Below are 12,220 nucleotides of genomic sequence, written 5' to 3' on the forward strand. Positions count from 1 at the left end.
GCCTTTTGGCAAACTCCATCCAGGCTGTCATGTGCCTTTTACTGAGCAGTGGCTTCTGTCTAGCAACTCTACCATACAGGCCTGATTGGTAGAGTGCTGCAGAGATGGTTGTTCTTCTGGAAGGTTCTCGTCTCTCCAAGGAGACACGCTGGAGCTCTGTCAGAGTGACCATCGGGCTTTTGGTCACCTCCCTGACTAAGGCCCTTCTCCCCGATCGCTCAGTTTGGCCGGGCGGCCAGCTCTAGGAAGAGTCCTGCTGGTTCCAAACTTCTTCCATTTACAGATGATGGAGGCCACTGTGCTCACTGGGACCTTCAATGGTGCAAAAATGTTTTTGTACCCTTCCCCGGATCTGTGCCTCGATACAATCCTGTCTCGGAGGTCTACAGACAATTCCTTGGACTTCATGGCTCAGTTTATGCTCCGACATGCATAGTTAACTGTGTGACCTTATATAGACAGGGGTGTGCCTTTCCAAATCATGTCCAAACAACTGAATTTACCACAGGTGGACTCCAATCAAGTTGTAGAAACATCTCAGTGGAAACAGGATGCACCTGAGCTCAAGGCTGTGAATACTTATGTACATGTGCTTTTTGGTTGTTTTTAATTTTTAATACATTTGCAAAGATTTCAAACAAACTTCTTTCACCTTGTCATTATGGGGTTGTTTGTAGAATTTTAAGGAAACTAATGAATTTAATCCATATTTGAATAAGGTTGTAACATAACAAAATGTGGAAAAAGTGAAGCGCTGTGAATACTTTCCGGATGCACTGTAAGTGTATTTACTGAAAGGCTACCATTAAAGCCAGGTAACCACCTTCATTACATTCATTCACAATATGTACATGCCTAATATACTGAAAATCGTCTTTTCACATTGACAATACTGTATTACATTACATGATTCACGTAAATGTTTGCATCCCGGGCATCACTGTCGGTCGTTTAAAATTATTTAAAATCTGTATACCGTGTTTATATGTTTTCTGTAAAGCTGCTTTGAGACAATGTCTATTGTAAAAAGCGCTATACAAATCAAATTTAATTGAATTAACGTTTCTATCATAAAACAGTTGTCAAATATTAAACTTTAGCTACTTAGCTTACATTTTACCTCACACTCTTTCACCATTAAACCTGAAGCATCACGCAGCTTCTGTGAACAGTAAAGCCCTACCGTCTTTGATTTGATTGGCCATCTCAAACATTTTCACATAACTATTTGTCATTCTAACAACATAGATAGCAGTGCATAATGGAGTGGAGCAGGGCAGAATCAAACACATCAAATACTGGGGGACAATTTGGCCATATCTGATTATGGGGAGGATGTGTCTCCCTCAATGTCTATGGTGGTTACGGCCCTGAGTCAAAGTACAAGCTGCAACCATGCCAGACGTTACCTCATGCAGAGGACATAACGTTATGTGACTGATCACCCTAACGTTATGTATATTTTAACCAATATTAACAATTAAATATATATTCTATTATACCAGAATTTTTGTGAGGCAAATTTCCACTTTTCCTAAACTTTCTGGGTTTATTTATTTTTCCAAAACTTCTCCAGGCCTGGAAATTGCCATTTTAAATTTCCATGACTTTTCTAGGTTTTTCATGACCGTATGAACCCTGCTATCATTTATTAATGAACCATGCTTTAACATCTTTCTTTGGATATGTGAGGATTTAATGCATATCACTCTATAAATAAACATTGTTGCTTTTACACTTTTTACAAAGGTGGCTAATGTACTGCTGCCCTCTTCTGCTCATTCAGTGAAATAAGTGAAACCAAGGCAATAAGTACAAGTATTCAATTTATGTGAAAACAATATTCCAAAGAAGAAAGATTCAAAAGCCATTTAACAGCTCGTGTACTATGAATGCCACCGTGTTCAAATTTGTTCTGATAAGCTCTAGTTACATAATACAAGTGAGAAAACAGCGCTTTACTAAGAACATGACTGCAATCAATATTGCACTCAATAATGGGGTTCTAATTAGAAAGCACAATCCAGACTATCCTATGTCTAGATTACCCTACTTCAGCTCTAGAAAAGATTTACACAGTTGAGGCTCAGCAGGGGAACAAAAAAAAAAACACTCAACAAAAAAACAAAAAACAAACACACACCATACATTTTGTCTCAAGCCACTCCTAGGCCTTGATTAAATTAGGCCTGAATATTTGATGGTAACACTAAAGTTGAAAACATCCCACACTACAAAACCCCTTTGGTGAATTTATATACAGGCCTATATATAAAAAAGTGTCTCATATAAAAGTATTTTTTAAAAAGTTAAATAGTATAAAGTATTGCACAGTGATGAGAGGTTTCAAGAAGGAAGAACTCCTGACTGTGATAGCAATCCAAGGGCAACGTTTAGGGCTTTCTGCGTCTGCAAGACAAAATATTGGACGGTGAAATGCAGGTTTAACCCAATAAAGCTTCTGTTCAATGTTGGGATTAAATGCAAATGGTAAAGATGTTTAGAAAAGAACTTACTTTGGATATCCATGGTGTTGATAACCAGGTCCCAGGTTTGAGCCAGCTCTCATCTCCACAGCCACAGCACACTAAACAGGGCAAAGACGAAACGTGAGTTTGAGCAATCATAATATGCAGCACAGCCATTAAAATATATATTTTTTTAATAAATACATTTTTAACAAAACAAACATTGAAAGCAGGCAGTCAAGTTATTGGAAAGGTTTTGTCATTACATTACAAAATGTAGTCAGTATAGAGATACAAGCAGAGCAACTAACTATCCCTTACCCTGGTCTCTACATCTGTCCAGTCTCCATCCTTAGGCTCATCCTGGCGGTTCTCTGATGATCTCCTTTTGCGGCTGCAGCAAAACACATTCATAGTATACCTTAACATGCAAAGTCCAGCAAAACAACCTGTCTAAAGTCTCATGTAAAAGTATACAGCACATAAAACATAAAGCCGTTTGTTTGTTTTGTGGGGCGGGGGGGGGGGTTATATTCACCTTGGACCAACAGCATTTTCTTGTTTCAGCGTTTCAATATCAGTGAACTGAACTGCTTGTCCCCCACCTCTAGTTTTGAACACCTCACCCTGAAAAACAAACATTTTATTAGTCAAGGACCTCAGTTATACGACCATCATATGCTCAGCAGGCTAGATTAGACATTCAAAAGCACCTTGATGAGCTTGGTTTGGATCTCGCCATCAGAGGCCACTTCCTGGTGTGTCAGCATGTACTTGTCACACTTGGACAGGGCTTTCTCACTGGGAGTGGTCACCTTGATCGAGTTGGGAACGCTGGGCTGCATGACTGTGTCTAGCTCCACATTGGTGGTGGGTTTGTGATCCACCCATCTCTCACCACCAGCTGAGTGCGAGCGCCTATGCACAGGCCGAACTGCCGGCCCAGTCTATACAACCAACACACACATTCAGGATATGATTCAGAGAGGAACCCAATACATACAGCGGTTAGCAGGTTAGTGGAACTATATTCTATCACTGCATGCACTAAACATGCTACAAGGGCAAACAAGTTACAGAATAGCAAGAATAGTCCAATACACATTCTAGAGCAGGATAAATATTTTCTTTGTAAGAAAATGTTTATTTGCAAGCCATAATACACACAAGGATGTTGCTACTCAATGCACCAGAGATCACACTGATTTTTAAATAGAATTCAATTTATTTGAAAGTGCAAAACAGGACATAAAAACATGGCAGTTGAATAATAAGCAGCACAGATTTCCCCAAATTTCTCTACAGACGTGCACCCATCAAGCAACATATTTAAGAACACAGTAGGGGAAGTACTATGTTAGTATCAAGGCAGCTCTGTCTATAACTACAACATGACATCACTGACCCTGTAAACACACTCCTTTTGGTCTACTTCTGCTGGCTGAACTTGCACCTCACATTCTCTGGCCCAGCACCTGCCTCTCTGCCTGCTAAGGCTTCCAGGAAGACCCTGAGCTCTGCTTCTACCATAGGGAGGGGAGGGACTGCCCTGCATGTTGCCCTGTGGCGTTCGCTGCTCCCAGTCGGAGATGCTGGAGGCCACAGACACACTGCTAGTGCTGGGGGAAAGAGGGGCTGGCCTGACAACTTTGGGAAGGATATAGTCTGAGGCCTGACAGGAGAAGTTAGACTGCACACAGATTTCAGTTAGTACACATGGATCACATGCACACTGTATTTGTTTTAAAACAAAATAGCGTGAAAGCACAAGATCAGTAACTGATCCTGATATGCATAAGACTTATACAAAATATTACAGAAATAGATCATGCAAGTGAAAAAACAAAAGCTTGGAGCAGACACAGTGAAATGACAGATTATAGAGTGGGTCATAAATTAAAAAGACGTACAGGCATCGGCGAGGGCGAGGCTGATCTCTTCGCAGGCACTCTGTCCTTTTCCCTGGAAGGTCGCTGGGGTTTATCTGGTCGGGTGTCAGTCTTGCTCTCAGTTACTATAGCTTTGAGCTGCTTCAGCTTTTCGTCCTTTACCCAAAGCTTGTTCTGCATTTCCAGTTCCTTGGCATTTACCCGCCTCTCCTGAAAAACAACACAAAGCTTCAAGCTAAAACACATTCAGAATCTAATTTGTCAGGCTTGAGATGGAAACAGGGACTGGGCTGAAACCTATCACAGAAAATGGACCACTGGAAACCTTACTTCCCAAATATTTGATGGTTTGATGTTTTAAGTCAGTGTACAGCTTATGTATAGTAGCGGTTGACCGATTTTATCAATACCGATAACCAAGTTGTGCAGTACCTGCCGATAACAGATTAAATCAACCGATAGTTTTAAAAATTGACACTGAATGATAAAGTAAAATATTGCTCAACTTTATAAAAAAAAAAAAAGACCATGAAAATGTGCTGTACTTTTTTTAAATGGAAAAAAAATATTTCTTTATTAATATCCATTAATAAATATAAATAAAAATATATACATCCAAACTCCAAATAACAAAAAATAGAGACATCCTGTAATTATATATATATATATATATATATATATATATATATATATATATATATATATATATATATATATATATATATATATATATATATACACACACACACACACATATATATACACACACACATACACATATATATACACATATACATACACACACATATACATACATACACACAAAGATGACTGCAAAATTTGTTAGTCGTAGTTTTTACTTCACCTCTAGGACACTCTCGTACTGTATAATGACAGTGGACAATTCTCGGACACTCCCATAATGGACGAAACCAAGAAAAACTATCTGTGTCGGTTTTTGCTGACAGTAGATAGCTCCAGCAATCGGTAATCGTGCAGATTATTCGGTCAACCTCTAATGTATAGATAACTTAACAAATAATTCACAAAATGGTATCAAAAAAGCAAAGTCTACACTGGTAGAAGATTAGGAAATTAATGGATATCAGAGAAGTAATCAAATGTTCATCTTTCACCCAGAAAATCATAACATTTTCCAAGATAGTCAGCAACTGAGAGGCAAAGATAGCAAGGCTACTCACACACTCCTTCTGCCACCGGAGCTTTTCATCCGAGACCAACCCTTGCATGCGTGCCTCCATTCGCTTCTTTTCCGAGAGCTCCCGCTGCAACCTCTGCTCTCTGCTCTCCAGCTCATTCTGTAAGGTACGCTTATCCTCCTCATAGATATTTGTGGTTTTCTGCAGGAGGTCAATCTGGACACAAAGAAAGCAGCATTAAGCTTCACACCCCACAGAACACTAATTATGACTGCAGTATATTCAAATCAGAATTACCTTGTACTCCAGCATCTTGGATTTCTTCTCCAGCCGGTCAATCTCATTTTTCTGGTTGTGGATCATTTTGTCCTTCTCACCCAGCTTCGACCGTTGATCATGGATGAAATTCTCTTTGGAGATGAGGTTGCCATCCAGTTCTTGAAGCATGGACTTCAGCATATTGGCTATGAAGAGAATAAATACTTAGCACTTGCATTAGCGCTAGAAATTGCAACCGCAAAACTGTTGAGACAAATATACCGGCTTTGTTGTACTCTTCAGTCATCATCAGGCGGATCTTATGCCGCTTCTCCAAGGCCTCAATAAATCTAGGAAGTGTATGGTCGTCGCTAGGGTCAGAGATTTCACAGGGCGGCAACGGGGGCAGGTTTTGCAAAAACTGGCTCAGGGCCGAGGATGGTTCTGGGCAGAAAGTCACAAGCATTAGACACAAACAACTTCCACATTGCTTAGAGGTGTCATTCTGTACAAGAGGATAAGCAATACCTCCATCTATTGGGCCTCCGCGTTCCTCTAGCCGGCGAGACAGCTCTTCTTTGAAGGCCTGGTTTCTCTGTCGGCGTCCTGCAGCAAAGCCGCAGATGGGCCTGTCAACAGGCCGGGCCACTTCCACCTCCTGAGTCATCTCAGCAAACCGCATCACCAGCTGCCACACACACACGGCACAGTTATAGAACCACAATACTGACTATCAGAATTCATAACTCAAACACAACAATATTAGCTTACCATCGTTTCTTCATAATCATCAGCCTTAGGGTTTACACAGACCACCATTCGGACTTTCCCCTCACCATCAAAATAATTTTTGAACAGATGGGTCACTTTAGAGTCTCTGTATGGGACCATCTGAGAAGAAAATGTGTACATTACATCACACCACCATGTGAGAAATGGAAAATAAAAGAAGGGGGGGGGGGATTAAACACCTTGTTTGTTCCACACATCTGATTCTCTCGGAGAACTTCAATGCATGTGCGGAGAGTCATCAGAGACTGATTGATGTTGCCTGGAGAGAAACAACACGAACAATGAATTTCATATGAAACACAGGGTTTCGGATTTTGAGAAAAGAAGGCCCATTTTCTCAACTGAGACCGCTAACCTGCTTCCCGAAGGCGGCTGCCCTCTGCACGGGTTCTGCTTGTGCGTTCACTGCCAGCCAGATCCACCAGACACAACTGACTCACATTCACCTGGTTCTTATCCTGGAAGGAAATTTAAGCAAAACTGACCCATCTTGTCCTGAAGCCTTCCTTCAGCCAATTGTGTAGGCATACATAACTGGTTACCTGAAGGACATTGTCTCCATCTGCATCCAATGGGGCTTGTGCCAGTTTAATGATAAAGACGCTGTGTGATCTGCTCGACTCACGATTTAACTGAGTATTTGCAATCCTGCGCTTCTTTTGACCTAGTGGTCAATATTTAAAGGGAAATATAATTAAAACGGTAGATGATATTGCGTCAGGGAATGTCAACTATAGGCATTTCAACTCACCCCTCCAAAAGACTTCAAACGCTTCCTCTGTCGATTTCACTTCAAGCTCTGTGCACCCAGCCACATACATGTTGTGGTTTTGATCTTCACGTAAAATCTTGGACTGGGGTGGTCTAAAAGAAGCAAATACAACATCTTAACACACTTATCTTGTGTTTAGAGACAAACAAGCACAATTTTTTTTTCCCAGTCATGCTGCAATGGGTTACAGCAGAAGCAGAAGATAAATGGCAAACAAAGAAAGATGCAAGGCATTCAATATAAGCCAAAAAGCAAAAAAAAAAAAAATAATAATAAAAAAATCATGGGGGGGACGACATTCAGTCAACAGTATTGCACACCACAGCTACACAGTGAATAAGACTCGACATTTTGCTCAAGTTTCTGTCTATCTACAGGCGTTATCCACTGGTCACGTACATGAACTCAGTGTTGCTTCGCAGAGGTGTCCCTGCACCATTCCACCTAGCAAAGGAACACAAAAATTTAAACCACAAGCTAAAGCATTACAGATACACATCAGTGTCCAAAAAGTGAAATTTTTAGAAAAGTAGGACCAAGTTCTCGATAGAACGGCCATAGTGTACAACCAGCGCCTCAATATGACATACATGGAAATGATAATTACACTCTGATTTCTGCACATATAAATAAAAGCAAACTAAATCTAAAGAAACCAGAACAATGAGCTTACTTTGGCCTTATTGGGTCAAATGGAGCCTCCTCCAGGAGATCATAGATGTAATTATTGTATATCTCAATGTAGGAGACAAACACGCTGTAGCTACTGTCCTCATCCACCCCTTCAGCCTTAGAAGCTTCTTCTGGAGTGATCATGTCAGCAAACTCTGGATCAACTCTTTGCCTGCAAAACAAAATAAGATGAAACATGGCAATTCTACAAAAATAACCAGTCAACACACCGTATTAAGTTGAACTGTTTATGTACCTTGAAGATGGAGTCTTTGGTACAAATAGCTGACTCTCTTGTTTCTGTCGTTCCAGAAGAGCATCCACCTGGTTTTGCACTTCCATGCCATTCTTATCATCAGGCTTGAAGACCTGAAAAAGAAATTAAATCATTAAATAAATAGTAGATTATGTTACATTTACCAGTGAAACAAAAAGCACTAAATGTTGCATACAAATCTTTTGGCCTGGTAAGGACCAATGCTGTTGAAGATCATATCCAGTGAGCGGGGCAGGAGCCCACCTTGACCTGGGGAACCAGTCATCGTGTAGGTTTTTCCACTGCCCGTGACACCATAGGTGAACAAAAGACCTAATATTGAAAAAGGTAAATGTCACAGGTGTAATCAATCAATATATCAAATTAAACCATGTCATATTTAGTGCTAAGTGAATTATTCCAATACCATTTTTGCCATGAATAAGATCGTCCACAAGAGGTTTTGCAACATCCTCAAACAATTCCCTCTGTGTGGTTTTAATTCCAAAAACCTTCTTGAAGGAATACTGAGTCTGCAAAGCAAGAACAATGATTGCTACAGTCAAGACAATACTGAATTATATAAGGAATACTACGCAACAGTTATACAAAAATAATGCAAGTGCATGTTATTAAGTTATGTTCATTTAACAGCATAGTCTGGAGTGTGTTATTCCAGTTTTAAAAATTATTTGCAACAAATTTCATTCCACACTTGTAATTTAGAAGCAGGGTTAGCACCGATTTTTATCAGGGGTTATGAAACCATGCTCTGAAGCAGGGTTAGCACATGTACAGTGTGAAACAATGTGGTGTTAGAATGTTATAGCTAGATGCTTAGCATCAGACACCAAATCAGAAATTCAACAGCGTGAGCCATACATCATGTGCTTTGTACAGTCACAGAAACCCTGCATGTTATGTAAACAGTAATTACAATGTGTGGAAATTATGATATATATGCGCACAGTAAAATAAAATTGCTAAAACACGAAAGTAGAAAAGTTAAGTAAAATAAATCCCCTTTTAAAGAGCCTTCCTCATTTCCCTCAAAACAATAAAGGAATTGTTACACAGTATTTGAGGGAAGAAAAAGAAAAAGTGTATATTTCATTTTATATATATATATATATATATATATATATATATATATATATATATATATATATATATATATATATATATATATATATATATATATATCACACACACACAAAATGTCTCTGTGCATCTCAGGAGGGTTAAATCTGCCAAGGAGGATTTCCGCAGTGACATTTTCCCCCTCATTAATGCAAAAGCATGAGACGAGGCATTTTTTAAACCGGTCGCATGCTGTATTTATACAAACATGGTTGTTGACACCACAAATATGAAATAAGAATGTTAACCCAGGGTTTAGGAATGAATCCTGTGAAAAGTCAGATTATGACTACCCAGGATTAATTGTTAATCCCAGGTGAAGTATGAGCAGTGGGACATGTGAAACAAGATAACCCAGGATTCTGTTCACATGGGGTTTAGAATGACCCAGGGTTAACTATTTCAAGTGTGAAATGTCCTCATGTTATATTATTTAATCATTTGGCGAAAACAATTTCCACAAAATAATTTTTTATTATACTAATCCTCATTTGTAGTTCTGTAATGTTTCAGGCATCAGCTTGGGATATTACCAACACACTTTCGTTGACTCAAACACAGTGACAAAGTTTTCCATCCTTACATCCATTTACCTCTTTAAACTCCCCATTCCTATTGGCCTTGAGGCCATCAGGGGCATGTAGCTGGATGGTAGTACTACTGATCACCTCAATGCAGCATTCTCCATCCTCTGGCCCTAGTGGACGCACACGACAGTACACCTGCACATACAAACACACATAGTATGAGCAAAAGCCTACAGTGTGATCAGTGACCATTATGTCCATTAATAACCTCTAGGTTTGCTGTGTGATAAACTAGAAATAAATACCCAGGTGTACTTACTCCGACAGGATCCTTCAGGTTGTTTGTTGGCTTTTTAGGAGGAGGTCGGCGCGGGGTTTTGCCCTTGCTGTAATGAAAATAAGAACAGCATAACTAGAAAGCCAAAATGCTCAAATCTAGGGCTGGACGATTAATCGAAACCGAAATTCAGAACCTCTAACTGACGTGAATTTCCCCTTGTCGGATATTTCGGTTTTTTATTCCTGTTACTACTTTCCCTTTAAGAACATACTACCGCGTGTGTAGTCACGTGACGCCGCCTCATCCAGTCAGCGGCACGAAAGCAACATGGAGGCGAACTCAAACACCGAGTCAACTGGGCAACAGGAGCAGCTTGTACCAAAGAAAAACGCCGTGTCCAATTTGGCTTCAGTAAAGAAGATACCGAACAAAATGACGTTAAATGTAAACATTGCATAAAAACCATTTCAGAGACCAAAGGTAATACCACCAATCTGTTTCAACACTCGGAGCACAATCACGTTAACGAATATGAACAGTGCATGGCTCAAAAAAAGAGAGACTGATGAGCGTCCAGCATCAAGCGCCTCCATAAAGCAAATAACTGACGCCATTTGTTACTACATCGCGAAAGATATGGCTCCCATAGCTATAGTGGAGCGCAATGGGTTTAAACACCTCGGTAAAACTCTCCACAGAACATACACTGTGCCACTGTGACCATATTCCCCCAAACTGCGCTGGCCAACATGCACAAAACATGCCATAAAAAGGTAACTTCTGAACTGAAGTCTACACTTCACAGCAACATCTGATCTCTGCTCAAGTAGGATGATAGTTTATATAGTTTAATAGTTTATAGTAGTTCAGTAGTTTGTGTTTCTTTCAATTATTTTATAAAGATAAGAAATTCATGCTTAGAAAAAAAAATCCCACCTTTAATAGTTGAGCATGTTTACAGTACAAACCTTGTCAGGAAACTGAAGGCAAAAACAAACAAACAAACAAACAAACAAACAAACCCAAAAGCAAAATAATCGTTCATTAATCGTAATCGAGGCAAAATGTTCGATTAATCGAGATTTTGATTTTAGGTCATACTGTCCAATCCTACTCAAATATATTTTACATTACACAAATATAACACTCACTCTCAGCTACTATTATTATTATTATTATTATTATTATCATCATTATCATCATCATCATCATCATCATCATGAAGTCAAATTGTCAAACCAAAGTTGTGGCACAAGATGTGAGAAGTTACTCGCGTAGCATAGTATTTACATGTAGACAAAAAGTAATAGCTAGAAGCTGTGTGTACTGGTACAATCAACATCTAGCCAACAAACTAGCGAATTATCCAGCGATAACGAGATATATTTTCTAGCACCGAGCACTAGCCAGTTCTTGTGTCGCCAAGATGGCTACCTAGGTAATATTTGCTGCTTTTACAAATGTTCATTACTAGAAAACACAAAGGTTTCTCACAGATGTTTCTAGTAGGAAAAACTTTTGCTGAAATATAGCCAAATACTCACGTAGGTCTGATCATTGTTGTGTTCTTTTTGTTCAAATTAGCGACTCCGTGATCTTTCTCTTCTCCCCGCTGAGAAATTCGAAGTCCGTTCCCTCCGTCTACGGATAAACAATTTTTTCAAATCGCACCAATCAGAGCGCTGCAAAAGCGCCCGCGCCTACAGGATGCCACGCCTCTGCTCACACGTCATGTCCGTTATGTTGATCCGCCCTCCACTGACTGGATCGAGCGTCTCATTACCGTTTCCCAGCAAAAAAAAAATTCATTATTTTTTAAAATATGAAATGAACGCTGAAATTCTGAATCTTGTTGTTCCAATGCTTTCAGAGGGGACTGTAAATTTATAATTTATTTATCTTTATAAAAACAAAAGAGTCAAAGAGTCCTGGAAATCCATTTTCTTTACTACAACCCCCATGTTGTTTCGAGACTTCCTGAAGTATAATGTATAATGAAATGTATA

At 39.5% G+C, this 12,220-nt stretch overlaps 1 protein-coding gene across 4 annotated transcripts; it reads right to left on the reverse strand.

The window, feature by feature from the left end:
- Positions 1–1,813: 1,813 nt before the first annotated feature.
- kif23 (kinesin family member 23) lies at positions 1,814–11,886 on the reverse strand. Of its 4 annotated transcripts, XM_047154962.2 has the most exons (24): positions 11,759–11,886; positions 10,254–10,320; positions 10,001–10,129; positions 8,695–8,800; positions 8,464–8,600; positions 8,268–8,380; positions 8,013–8,183; positions 7,739–7,783; positions 7,319–7,431; positions 7,110–7,231; positions 6,923–7,025; positions 6,747–6,826; positions 6,547–6,666; positions 6,304–6,463; positions 6,058–6,219; positions 5,815–5,981; positions 5,560–5,733; positions 4,379–4,567; positions 3,874–4,158; positions 3,182–3,415; positions 3,007–3,095; positions 2,790–2,862; positions 2,517–2,587; positions 1,814–2,409 (listed from the first exon to the last, which is right to left on the reverse strand). In XM_047154962.2, exons 1-24 carry the CDS (start codon positions 11,770–11,772, stop codon positions 2,394–2,396), a joined length of 2,940 nt encoding a protein of 979 aa, XP_047010918.1. In that variant the 5' UTR covers positions 11,773–11,886; the 3' UTR covers positions 1,814–2,393. The 4 variants fall into 4 exon arrangements, with proteins under 4 accessions (XP_047010918.1, XP_017322219.1, XP_017322221.1 ...); XM_017466730.3 differs by lacking the exon at positions 7,739–7,783; XM_017466732.3 differs by lacking the exon at positions 3,874–4,158.
- Positions 11,887–12,220: the final 334 nt, after the last annotated feature.

Source organism: Ictalurus punctatus, chromosome 4 (assembly GCF_001660625.3).
Source record: "Ictalurus punctatus breed USDA103 chromosome 4, Coco_2.0, whole genome shotgun sequence".
Lineage (NCBI taxonomy): Eukaryota > Metazoa > Chordata > Actinopteri > Siluriformes > Ictaluridae > Ictalurus > Ictalurus punctatus.

Coding starts and splice junctions, on each gene's coding strand:
- kif23 (XM_047154962.2), bottom strand. Junction 4,159..4,378: donor CCTCGCCCTCGCCGATGCCT/GTACGTCTTTTT, acceptor ATCTGTGTGCAG/TCTAACTTCTCCTGTCAGGC. Junction 3,096..3,181: donor TCCAAACCAAGCTCATCAAG/GTGCTTTTGAAT, acceptor TTTGTTTTTCAG/GGTGAGGTGTTCAAAACTAG.